We start from the raw sequence: 13,536 nt of genomic DNA on the forward strand, positions 1-13,536 counted from the left end.
TGTTCTCTCTCTCCGTGCTCCTGTTCTCTCTCTCCGTGCTCCTGTTCTCTCTCTCCGTGCTCCTGTTCTCTCTCTCCGTGCTCCTGTTCTCTCTCTCCGTGCTCCTGTTCTCTCTCTCCGTGCTCCTGCTCTCTCTCTCCGTGCTCCTGCTCTCTCTCTCCGTGCTCCTGCTCTCTCTCTCCGTGCTCCTGTTCTCCCTCTCCGTGCTCCTGTTCTCTCTCTCTCCGTGCTCCTGTTCTCTCTCTCTCCGTGCTCCTGCTCTCTCTCTCCGTGCTCCTGTTCTCTCTCTCCGTGCTCCTGTTCTCTCTCTCCGTGCTCCTGCTCTCTCTCTCCGTGCTCCTGCTCTCTCTCTCCGTGCTCCTGCTCTCTCTCTCTGTGCTCCTGTTCTCCCTCTCCGTGCTCCTGCTCTCTCTCTCCGTGCTCCTGCTCTCTCTCTCTGTGCTCCTGTTCTCCCTCTCCGTGCTCCTGTTCTCTCTCTCCGTGCTCCTGTTCTCTCTCTCCGTGCTCCTGTTCTCTCTCTCCGTGCTCCTGTTCTCTCTCAGTGCTCCTGTTCTCTCTCTTTGTGCTCCTGTTCTCTCTCTCCATGCTCCTGTTCTCTCTCTCCGTGCTCTTGCTCTCTCTGTGCCGCTTCTCTCTCTGGTTTCCTGTTCACCTCATGCTCAAGCTCTCTCCAAGTTCCTACTCTGTCCAGGTTCTGCTGTCCTCCTGCCCCGGCCTTTGTGTGCTCTATTCCTTGTCCTCACTTTCTGCTCTCTCAGCGCTTTTTTGATGCTGTACTTGTTAGGGGTTGTTTCTGGGCTATGACCCTCCCAGTGCCCCTGCAATGCAGGCAGTTTAACACAGAAATTTTAATGTCAGTACCAAGCTCATCACCTTCTATACCAACCTCTGTTTTCTTTTGAAACTTTACAGAACTCCAAAAATCCTCATATGTTTCCAAACTAGTGGTAAAGCCAGTCAAAATCAATCAGCAAGTAACTTGAAGACAGTTTATACAGAGCTGCTCAGTGTGCTCTGGCTGCTGATGAATTGGTGTGCAGTTTGGCGTCATTAAGTCAGGACATTAGCACATGTGCTGTGCTCTAAATGGCAATGCCAATGTCAAATCACAATTGGACACTGATTAAAGGCCTCACCAAAGTTCTATATAACCCCATCATGACCTTTGTTTTTGAAATCTATACCCTTATTGATAAAGATGAGTGTGCTATATGCCTTTTTCACCGCCCTACTAATCTACCTTTCCACCTTCAGACATCTATGGACAAACACGGCAAGAGCCTTTCATGTGTCAGTGCAGACTCGATGGGCCAAAGGGCCTCTGCTGAACTGTAGTATTCTGTGATTCTGCATTCCTTCGTTACTCGCCTATTTTACATCCCTGATTTCCATTACTCTGTGATTGACAGGCACGTCTTCTGCTGCCGAGGCCCAAAACTATGGAATGTCTTCCCTGACCTACACTTCCCCTTGGCCTTAAGGTGCTTCTCAGAACCTACCTTTGTGACTAAGCTTGACCAACCTGTCCCTATATCTCTTACTATGACCTATAAATGTTGCCTGATAACATTCCATTGCAGCACCAGATACTTCTACTCTGTTAAAGGCACAATGTAAATGCAAATTGTTCTTGTGAGAAGTGGCTACTTTCTTTGGCTGCTAAACACAGAAGCCAATTCAATGCATCCATGTGACCCATTGAGATAATACCATGAAATGAGCACATCAACACGTGGAACTGGCTCACTACCAGCCTTGTGGCTCACCATTATAGTTTCTGCAAGTCTGTGTCATGCTAAGATAAATCATTGCTGGTGTGAATCAGGTTCCAACAGGGCAGCCGAGTGTAGATCACAATAAAAACAGAGAGGAGAGCGCAGACGAAAAGAACCATGGAGAATATGGTTTTGAGGGGAAGCGGAGGGACAAGGAGAGAACAAAGAGAACGGTTGCACATGATTTTCATTGTAATACATTGATATCATTGTGTCACCCTGACGAAGGGAACACCCAGCCAGAACCATTGCGACATATTTGAGTAGCAAATAATTTGAGCAATATTACTGTCAAATTACTTTACAGAGGGGTGTGAACCCATTTAAAATGCATAGCCTCAGTTAAAGTGGTGGAAAGAGGAATCTAATGAGGGTGTTTTCCAGAAGTGAAAGTGGGCAGTCTTTGTAATGGAATGGCTGTGTGATTGGAAACTCAGTTTGGATTAGAGATTGAATAAGATGCCATGGTTGCAAATATTCTGATTCAATTTTAGACTATAAGCAGGGAGGGAGGAAGAGTCAGTGACAAGGATATAAGGAATCGTGGCTTTAGTCATTATGATGTATATCTGAAGGAAATTGTGGCTTATTCAAGACAGGATGTTTGGACAAGGTGATATTCCAGATACTATGGGCCAGTTGAGATAAGTGGTGAAGAGGTAGTGTTGCATGGTGAGAATGTACAAGCTGGAGCCAGCCCCATTAAAGGCTGATGTGGATAAGGAACAGGTAAAGACCAAGGATAGATCCTTGGGATACTCCATAGATAACGGTGATGGGGTGAGGAGAGAACCCTTAATGGAAGCTTTTCCAGCAAATTGACAGATAAGAGTGGAAATTAATGAAGGCAGTCCCACTGAATAGGACATTGGAGGAGGTATGTTGGAGGAAGATGATATGGTCAAGTCAGTCAAAAGCCACAGATTAGGAGAGCCCATACTCCTTGTTTTCAGGTGGTGAACATATAAATGTTCTGCAATAAGCCATGATGCACCTCCTTGGTTCGGAAGGTAGCAAAATAGTGTTCCCACTCTGATCCTACCCATTGACTGTAATTGCAAAATGTCTGTAATATGATATGTAGTCTGCCGGGAAGCTGGAGCTTCTTGCCAGCTCAAGCCTTCAACTAAAATCATGGACTGGGCCTGATTATGTCACATTTAAAACTGCCTTGTCAACGTGGAGTGGGAATCCCCATCACTACCCCAAGGAGCAAGTTAAAGTTGAGACATAGCAGGAAGACACTGGGATCAGAATCATTGTCTTCATTCCAACTGCTGGTTCCTGTCTGATGAGGAGGTTAAAATTGGGATCCTAATATTTAGGATCATATATGAAAAATAATCACTTGTATGAGGTGTCAAAGCACTGTGAACAACAAGAGCTATGCTGCTTAGAAATAAGGGAAGTGAACTATACCAGAGTAAATATCTGAAAGGGTAGTGTAAGGGGAGAAATCGTAATAGGTTAGTAAAGATTTTTAAACCATTAGACATTAAGACACTGGCAGAACTACCAGCACAAAGTTAAATTACTTTAAAACAGACTTATAAGCTAACAAGAAAGCTGTTTACACACATATGAAGTGCAGTAAGAGATTTAAACAAGTGATTATGATTTAAAACACAGATCTGATATTTTGAATGTATTAATGTATTTTTAAGAATCATTGTTCACTATAGCCAAAGGCAGATTGTTACAAAGCACCATGGTAAAGGACATTAGGACAGAGCCATTTTCTGAGGGAATATTGAAACTTGGGAATATGTAAGATTTATCAGCAGAATTTCTAATGGTAGGAACATTTCAAACACTTAATCAGACTTCATGAACAGGTTTTATTCACTGTCCAGATAAGATAGATGCATGCCCAGACATGGAACCATATGATAATCTAGTTTGGCATTGACCTTTGGGAGAACTAATGGGAATGTTCATTCGCACTTTGTGGCTAGCATCTGAGGCTACTAAGCAATAAAATAAGTGGGGTCAGCCAAGTGTTGAGCTGGACGGTGCGTGTCCTTTGATTATCCATGAAGCAGTATGGTGGCCCAGTGGTTAGCATTGCTATCTCACAGTGTCAGAGACCCAGGTTCAATTCCCGGCTTGGGCCACTGTTTGGGTGGAGTTTGCACGTTCTCCCTGTGTCTGTGTGGGTTTCCTGTGACACGAATAAACATTTTTACTAAAGCAGTTTACTTGATCATTACCTCATTGCAATTTGTGAGATCTTACTGTGCACAAATTAATTGCTGCATTGCTGACATTACAATAGCAATTATTGTAGCAGCATCCAGTTATCAAAGCTCCCTGTTGCAAATACACAGAAGCAGATAGCAGCATTTCAGGATCAGTCACTTGGAGCACCTTGCACAATTCTGTTCTCCATATTATTGGAATGATATTGAGGCACTAAAGAACCTTCAAAACCGATGTTAAAGGATGAAAACAGAATTGAGGGGGTAAGTATCAGGAGGGACAGTGCAAAGAAGCTGGAGTCAATGCCAAATGAGTAAGCTAACAGCTTCCAAAGGCTGGTACTAACAAGCAGCTTAATAGAGATCTATGACACATGAAGACCAGAACAAGTGCAGTGATGACTTAGAAATTATGGATGGACTGTGTGTTCTGAAGGTAGGAGATTATTTTTTCTGTGCTTATGTCCCCACCAGGTGATTTCTATTTTGTGATCTGATTAACCACATTTTTCAGCATTTTGAAGCTAATTGATGGAAATCTTCATCTATTTATTAAATTAACTTGCATCCAACTTTAAGACCAACTCCCCATCAATTTATTCCAAACTGTCACAATTCCACAAGTTCAATGAAATAAATGAACCAATAAAGCCAAACAGCCACCAGGGAATTGCCATCTTATCTCTCACCCACCCCTATGCCCACTATCACCACCCCTCTTCCCTCACCCTCCAGACCCCCACACAAAGCAACTGCAACCTATATCAAAGGAAACCAACCTTCAAGACTCAGGCAGTGCAAGTGCAGTTCTCCAGCCAGGAAAGAATTACTCATTATTTTCTTTAGCGTCTTTATTAAAGTATAGCAGCCAAACATCAGCCTCTTGTGGAGACAGAGTCAGTGGAAGGCTCACAGCAAAAAAATCCAAGTTCTGTTCTGACCTTCCAGACAGGGTCTCACTAAAGCGGTTGGTGCAATAGAAACTAGGCTCTTTTGATTTTAGTGGCCCTGAAGTTGTGACATTAGTGTCCCCCAAGCATCTTGAAGAATTCTGCTTCGGGTACCAGTAGGACTAGGGGGCACAGCCTCAAGATAAAGGGGGGGCAGTTCAGAACGGAGTTGAGGAGGAACTTCTTCACTCAAAGGGTGGTGAATCTCTGGAATTCTCTGCCCGTTGAAGTGGTGGAGGCTGCCTCGCTAAATATTTTTAAGAAGCGGGTTGATGGGTTTTTGATAAGAGAGGGGATTAAGGGTTATGGGGAGAGGGCGGGAAAGTGGAACTGAGCCACGACAGATCAGCCATGATCTTGTTGAATGGCGGGGCAGGCTCGAAGGGCCAGATGGCCTACTCCTGCTCCTATTTCTTATGTTCTTATGTTCTTATGTACCGGGGGTAAGCTTGGTAGTCTTGAGTATATGAATAGCAAGTTTTCCTTATCAACTATATACATGTTCGCAGTAAGTATATATTTATATATATGTACAGGAGGGTACATGTATGGAGCTGATTCTTTCCTAGGTCTTTGTACATCTCTGTCCATTTCTAGACTGACAATGGGTCATGTCTCTTCCTACATCACTGTGTGGGCAGTGTTATATTCAGTCCCACATTAACCCTTTATGTACTAGACCCTTCTATTACACCCTCACTCCCAACCCGTCCCTATCTTTACCCCATGGATATTAGTTTACTTCAAGCATCACATTATTGTTAAGTCTTGTGCATTTACCTTATTGTTACAACCTTAACGGTATTCCAACATTATTGCTATCACAATATTAACATTCCCCCTTCAAGTCTTGAATTAACAGGTTCCGGTGATCAGGTTAAGGAGGCCTTATAACCTTTCCATATCTCATGTGCCATTCTTTCAGAAGAGTGGCAAGCTGTTGTAGTTTTGGTTCTTGTTGCTGGCTTGGAGTTTTGACTCGCATTTGGATATGTTTTCATCCATGTCGTCTATTGTTTGAAGTTAAACCATGGCCAGTTGGTCTGACTGTTGGTGGTGCATTGTTGTTGTTACTCCTGATCATTTTTTGTGAGGAAGAGGAAAGCACTATTTGTCCAATTATTTGTCATGCTCACCTCTGTTTTTTTTGTTGTTGACAGAGTAACAACTATGCTGTGGCTAGTGTAGCAGTATCACTAACCTCATAGTGATACTGCTATGAGGTTCCAGCATGATTGTGGTTCCAGCACAGGTTGCTGTGTGCACAGTGATTGGCATATCTGCCGACTGTACCATCGTTGTAGGTGAAGGTGGATGAATCTCCTGCTGGTTGAAAGAGATTTTGGGCGATACAAGCATCCCTGCTCGAAAGGGAAGAAGGTTGATTCTGGACAATGTACATCAGCTCAGAGTCGTGTTTGTCACCATATCTTAGTGGTTCAAGGATCATGTTGATGATCAGGACTGGGACATACTGCTCCATAAAGGCCATGGAGTGGATGGTTTACTTGCCTGACAGGACTGCCACACTGGCACCTGAATCTAATTTCAAATGTATTAGATTACTATTTACCAGGATGTCAACATTCCAAAATGAAGACCACATTCTCTGACATCATCCAAGAAGCGTGGTTGTGCGGCTTCGGGTTTTTCCGCCTTGACCTCATATCTTTGGGATGTCTTGTGCAGTGCTGGGATTTTGACCTGCATAGTTTACCAATTGCCTCGGTCAGTTGCAGTGTAATCATTAGGCCAGGCTGGCATAACACTGATCTTTCCCGTCAAGGTATTCTGCACCACAGTGCTGGACTGTTCAGGAATTGCTTTCCTTGCCTGTGTTTCTGTAACCTGACATGGTGAAATAACGGTTGGTTTCTGTCCCAAGCAGTGTTCTTTAACCTCAGGATGGCCCTGTATTGTCCCAATAGTTCAGGAAGTCTAATTAGCTGGACTGCCTTATCTAGGGTAAGATCATCTTTAACTTCTAAGAGGACAGAGAGTGAAACTTCTACAACACCCATCATGGTTCAGTCTCTGATTAGCTCAGATCTCAGAAGTAGCCATACTCACATCTTTCTTCCAGCTTGTAGCCATTGTTTATGAAGGAATCAACAAGTTCCTGAGGCAGTGGGCGCTTATTAAATTTGGCTCTCTCCAATATATTGTTGGACTCAGATTGAAATGAATGTCAAAGGATTTCAAAACATCATCAAATTTGGGAAATAATTCATTGAGCACTTGAACACAGTGATGTCATCTGCAATTGGCCCATCAAATAAAGAAGCGTATTGGCTTGTTCTGCTTCTGACTTTTTGTTTAGTCTTGCAGTATCTTAAAAACCTTTTCCTCTAAAGGCTCCAGTTCTGTAACTTGTCTGTACCATGGCTGAATCCCGGTGGAGCCAGAAGTGTGAAATTGTGATTCATTTTGACTTTTCTCTGGAGTATGAGTGCAGCTTTAAGAGATTACATACTTTCAAGATGGCATTGCCGTTCACTGCTAAACATTGGATCTTGCCACACTTGCTGGTTCTGGCTGACTTTCCAAAATGGCCTGGTGTGCATCTGCTTGAAGAAAGGCTCGCAGTCCTATGTAGGTTGACTGACTGCCAACTTAATTCAATCAGTTGTACAATGTTATGAATGGGAATGCATAGAAAAGAACCGCAGGCTTGTTGTTTCGGAAATTGAATGTTTGTGAGGTACCCAAAGTATACAAAATTATTATTTTTTACTTTACCGAACTCCGGAGTCGCATGTTGAGACTCGAAGTTGGGGATTGTGATTCGTGACTGATTTCTTTCAAATGACTCTCCTGACAAAATGAATGAAAAGGGGTTTCTCAGGACTGGCTGGCCTGGAATTTTAAAGAAAATCTTATCCTTGAAAGCTGTGACCTCTGCATGCTGAAGCTGGACTTCCAAGGGAGATTCACTGGAAATTCCTTACATCATTGTGTGGATGATACTGTGCTCAATCCCATATTAACCTTGTATGTACCAGATCTTCTACTACTGATCTATCTTTGGCTTATTCTATTTCTCATTTATATGCTGTCCTTTAACAACATTATTCAAAGGCACATAGCTTTCACAGGTACATTGATGACACCCAGTGTTATCCCACTTAACTCCTCCGCTGTTGCTAAATTAGTAAACTGCTCATTTGACATCCAGTCCTGAATCAACAAAAAATTCCTCCAATTAAATATTGGGAAGACTGAAGCCGTTGTTTTCTGTCCCCAGACTCTGTTCATGAGCTATGACTCCATCCCTCTCTGCCTGGTCTCCTAGTCTGAAATTGCCTGTTTTCAGCTTTGTTTCCCAGATGAGTCACCTCTGTCATTCAAATTCATCTATTTCTTTGCTCACCTGCTGTTTATGCCTACGTCCATGCCTTAATGTCCTTTTGACTATTTCAGTGCCCTCCTGGCTGGTTTCCCACATTCTACTCTCTGTAAACTTGAGGTCTGTCAAAGCTCTGCTTATGTCTTAACTTGGAAGAAGTCCCATTCCTTTATCGCTATTTAGCTCACTGACCTACATCAGTTCCAGATTCTGCAGCATCTTGATTTAAAAATTTTCAGCTCTGTTTTCAAATCTGTGGCTCGGTGCCATATCTTGTTTTATAATGCTCTTGTGAAGCATCTTGGAACATTTCATTAAGTTATTATATAAATATAAGTTGTTGTTGAAGTTAGTGGTAGAAGGTTGTAGCATCATGGAGATTAATCCACAATTCCTGGAGACTCCTGGACAATTCTGGAGGTTTAGTAATTGTAACTTGTCATGGATAGTTGAAAAGTCTTGCAAGCTGAAGCGTTGTCTTGATTAATCTGAGTTTCTTATTTTTGACGTTGCATTTTCTTTTGTTTTGTCCTCATTCCCTGGTAAGTGTTGAAGCAACTGAAAAAGTTGATTTGATTTATTATTGTCACATGAATTGGTATACATGAAAAGTATTGTTTCTTGTGCCGTATACAGACAAAGCATGTGGTTCATAGATTATGTAGGGGAGTAGGAAAAGAGCAGATGCAGAATGTAGTGTTTCAGTCATAGCTAGGGTGTAGGGAAAGATCAACTTAGTATAAGGTAGGAGCATTCAAAAGTCTGATAACAGTGGGGAAGAAGCTGATCCTGAGTCAGTTGGTACATGACCTCAGGGAAAAAGTGAATCAGGCGAGTACAAAATGGATGTCCAATCATTCATTGCCCTTTGAACACTATTGCCCAAGATGGACTTCAACCCCAAGACCTTTCTTGACATTGGATGAAAGCAAATTACTGCAGATGCTGGAATCTGAAACCAAAAGAGAAAATGCTGGAAAATCTCAGCAGGCCTGGCAGCATCTATGAGGAGAGAAAAGAGCTTAGGTTTTGAGTCCAGATGACCCTTGGTCAAAACTTTGACAAAGGGTCATCTGGACACGAAATGTCAACTCTTTTCTTTCCTTACAGAAGCTACCAGACCTGCTGAGATTTTCCAGCAGTTTCTGTTTTGGTTACTTTCTTGACATTACCAGCCTAACCTTTAAACAGAAAGAATTAAAAATAGAGCTTGCATTTATATATCGCCTCCTGTCACATTTGCACCTCACTGCAGGGTGTGTCACAGTGAATGAGTACATTTTAAATTGTAATTTGTTTCTAATGTAGGGACACAGGGCAGCCAGTGTATGTACAACAAGATCTCACAAACAATGAGCTAAGTAACCAAGGAATCCTCCAGTGACAGCTCTGGAAGCAGTAGCGCCAGATTTATAAGGGGGCAGTCTACCTTTGATTTGCACTGATCAAAAGTGCAGTCTTGTCAGGCAGAGTCAGTGCAGCTACCTACAAAACATTATGGAAAATTTCATTAGCGAAGGTGGATTGAGATGAGGGGAAGGACTAACACAAAATGTTCATGTTTTTCTGATGCTATTTGAGAACCAGCCAAATCCAGTCTGAAATTACAGATATTAAATGAACGACACTAACTAGGACTCTCAAAAACCAACAGATCGTTTCCTGCCTTGCCAATTTCTCCCACCAACAATGTTTTTGACTGACTCAAAACTAAACTAGATCAAGCATGCCAACACCAAGAGCAGGGATTGGGCACTCTGTAAAGGAAAATGCCTACTTCCGCAACTCTTAAAGCCAATGTTCAGGAGTATGGTGGAATATAGTACTTACCTGGGGGGTGCAGTTATAACAGTACTCAAGACTAGGGGATGTTAATGATGCCTCTGTTTCTCTCCAGTTGATGGTAATGCATTTAGTGGTGATGTGTGGCGGCTCATTTGTAATTCCGACCACTGAAATTCACAAAATCAACTCGTGGAGTACAGAGTGACTTTCCCTATTGGTTTGCAAGTTGTTTTTAAAGTGAAAGAACCATTTAACATTGGAACTTTGTTACACACAACATATTCCAGAAAGTGAAAAGGTTTTGAAAGATGGGTGTACGTACAGGATATCTGGGCTGTTCAAGAGTGCTGGAAGGGACAGAGTGTTTTGTTTGCTCAAGTTGTGAGCTATTGTCTCCCTTAACTCCATCACTGCTAAGCAACCAGCCTTCATCAGTGTGCCATTTGTATTGTCATTTAGATAACCAGCAACCTTTAGACAGTCAAGAATGAAATCATTCTTGTGCCGCCAGTGAGTGGGATTCAGAAAGTCTGACTCTTAAACTTTGAACTGTTTAGAATCTCAAATAACAGCAATCCTTTCCAGTCCATTTTGACACCAGGCCCTCCCCAATATACTCTGACATGTCGAAATGTGCCTCTTTCTTTCAGAAGAGTTTGGTGAGCCAACAATACAGAACGAAGTGGCTGCAAATACCTTTGGACACAAACCAGTTCTCAACAGAGAGGTTGTTCCTGACAGCTGTCCCAGAAAAGGAGAGAAGCGGATGGAATTTGTGTTGATGGTAAGAAGTCCTTATTGCACTATGTGGTGTGTTAGTGAGAGTGTAAAGTACAGCACACCTGATTGAGGAGGATGTACAGGAAAACATCAGAGTTTTACATATGATGCAGAATAACATCATATGTAATGATGTTAGTCCAAGCTGCATGTGTGTATCTGTGTGAATCTTTTTTATTCACTTTGTGTGGATATCACTGACTGAATTATCATTTATTGCCCATTCCTGATCGCCTCTCAACTTAATGCATTGCTAGGCTATTTCACAGAATACTTAAGAGTCCAACCACATTGCTATGGATCTGGAATCACATATAGGTCAGACGAGGAAAGGATAGCAGATTTTATTCCCTAAATTTAAGAATTACTGTGTGTCTGAGTCTATCTGTATGTCTGTGTGTATATGTGTATCTGTGTGTGTCTCTCTATGTATCTGTGTGTATATGCCTATTTGTCTTTTTTTGTGTCTCTGTGTGTCTGTGTATATCTATATGTCTCTTTGTGAATCTGTTTGTAAGTGTGTATCTCTTTGGATTTTCCAGCCATGCTCACTCCAGAACCAGAAAATCCCCACCCGAGGTCGATGGACCTTTGCATGGCCTGCCCCAACCCTGTATGTGGTGGGCAGGACTGGAAAATTCCACTCTTTGTGTATCTGTATGTGTCTTTGTGTGTCTCTGTGTATGTGTGTGTCTCTGTGTGTTTGTGTGTGTCTCTATGTGTGTGCGTCTGAGTGTCTCTATGTCTATGTGTGTGTCTGTATGTATCTGTGTGTGTCTCTATGCTTGTGCCTCTGTGTGTCCTTGTGTGTATGTCTCTGTGTGTGTGTGTGTCTCTATGCTTGTGCCTCTGTGTGTCCTTGTGTGTATGTCTCTGTGTGTGTGTGTGTGTGTGTGTGTGTGTGTGTGTGTGTGTGTGTGTGTGTGTGTGTGTGTGTGAATAGGATGGTGCTCAGTTCTGATGTTTTTTACAGTTAAATTTTGAACTGACAATCACTGTCTGGGTTTTATGCCTAATGTCTTTTGTCTGGGATATGAAAGGTGCCACATGCTTTCAGGACTTAGAGGTGAGGAAAACACAATCAAAGAATAAATAAAATATGACTGAAAGTACGGAGGAATTTGGCAGGTATCAGTGTGTACAGTGGATCTTAGTTTATATGACAGGTGCTTGTCTCTGAATATGATGGGTGTAAGTCACAATGTGGACAATGGTTGCTTGCCTCAGTGTGAACAGTCAGTCCATGTTTCACTGTATATGATGGATGCTAGTTTCTGTGCATATGAGAACATACAAAATTGGAGCAGAAATAGACCATTTAGCCCCTTGAGCCTGCTCTGTCATTCAATACGTTCATGGGTGATCTGTTTGTGTTTAGAATTCCACATTCCCATCTACCTCCCCAATAACTTTTCATTCCCTTGCCTAAAAATAACTTATCTCCCTCTGTCTTAAGAATATTCAATAAACACACTTCCACCGCCTTCTGAGGCAGCGAGTTCCAAAGGCTCACAAACTTCTAAGAGAAAAAAAATCTCCTCTTCTCTATCCTCTAATGTTGACCCCTAATTTTAAAGTAGTCTCCCCCTAATTCTGGACTCACCCAGAGAAGGAAACATCCTTTCCACATCCACCTGGTCTAGATCATTCAAGTTCTTATATACTTCAAATTAACCCTCACTCAGCTAAACTCCAGTGGAAACAAGCCCAGTCTGTCCAACCTTTCCTCATAAGGCAACCCATCCATTCCAGTCATCAGTCCAGTGAACCTTCTCTGAACCACCTCCAATGCATTTACATGCTTCCTTAAATAAGGAGACCAAAACTGTAAACATTGTTTGAGATGTGTTCTCACCAATGTCCTGATTAACTGAAGCATAGATTCCTTATGTTTAATTCATCTCATGATGAAGGATAGCATTCCATTAGCCTTCTTGCTTACATGCTGTGCCTGCATACTAACTCTTTGTGACTCATGCACGAGAATACCAGATCCCTCTGCACCTCAACATTCTGCAGCCATTCTGCTTTAAGGTCTAGTCTTTTTTTTATTCTACCTGCCAAAGTGATTGGTGGTTGCCTCAGTGCTTACAATGCATGCAAGCTTCAGTGTTTACAAAGGGTGTATATGATGGGTGTCAGTCTCAGTGCATATGCTGGATCCTTGCCTCAGTTTATACAATGGTGGAAGCCTCAGTGTATATGATGGGTACTTGTCTCAGTTCATATAATGTGTGTTTATCTCAGTGTATGTGCTGGATCCTTGTCTCTGTATACATGATGGGTTCGTATCTCAGTGTATAAAATGGATACTTGTCTCAGTATATATGATGGGTGCCTGTTGCAATGTGTACGATGAGTACTTGTTTCAGTTTTTACAATGGTCGCTTATTTCAATGTGTATGATTAGGTACTTGTCCTGGTATACATGATGGGTACTAGGCTTGTTGTATATGTTTTATGTTTAGTGAGACAATATAGCAGAGATTCCTAATCTTGTTTTTTTTTAGCCCTCTCGTGTTCCGCTTATTTTGCTGTCCTCTGGCCATTCAAAATTGTAATACTGGGCCAAGGGCCTGGCAGCTGACTTGCTTCCCAAGCCTACAAGTGCTCCTTTCATCAGTGTTCAGCCTGGTTAAATGGTCAATGTCAAATCAGTGCTTTGTAACTGAGCAAAGCTGGGGTTCCAGTTGAATTACCAC

General features: G+C 42.3%; 1 protein-coding gene across 3 annotated transcripts in view; it reads left to right on the top strand.

The window, feature by feature from the left end:
- Positions 1-13,536, top strand: part of nhsl2 (NHS-like 2) — a 288,523-nt gene that overhangs the window by 251,094 nt on the left and 23,893 nt on the right. For all 3 annotated transcript variants that reach the window (XM_080187560.1, XM_080187561.1, XM_080187562.1), the window contains exon 3: positions 10,705-10,838. In XM_080187560.1, coding sequence (XP_080043686.1) covers positions 10,705-10,838 — 134 coding nt within the window. The remainder of the gene's footprint in view (positions 1-10,704; positions 10,839-13,536) is intronic.

The sequence above is a fragment of the Carcharhinus amblyrhynchos genome, chromosome 4, assembly GCF_965287045.1.
Source record: "Carcharhinus amblyrhynchos chromosome 4, sCarAmb.v2.hapA, whole genome shotgun sequence".
NCBI classification, from domain to species: domain Eukaryota; kingdom Metazoa; phylum Chordata; class Chondrichthyes; order Carcharhiniformes; family Carcharhinidae; genus Carcharhinus; species Carcharhinus amblyrhynchos.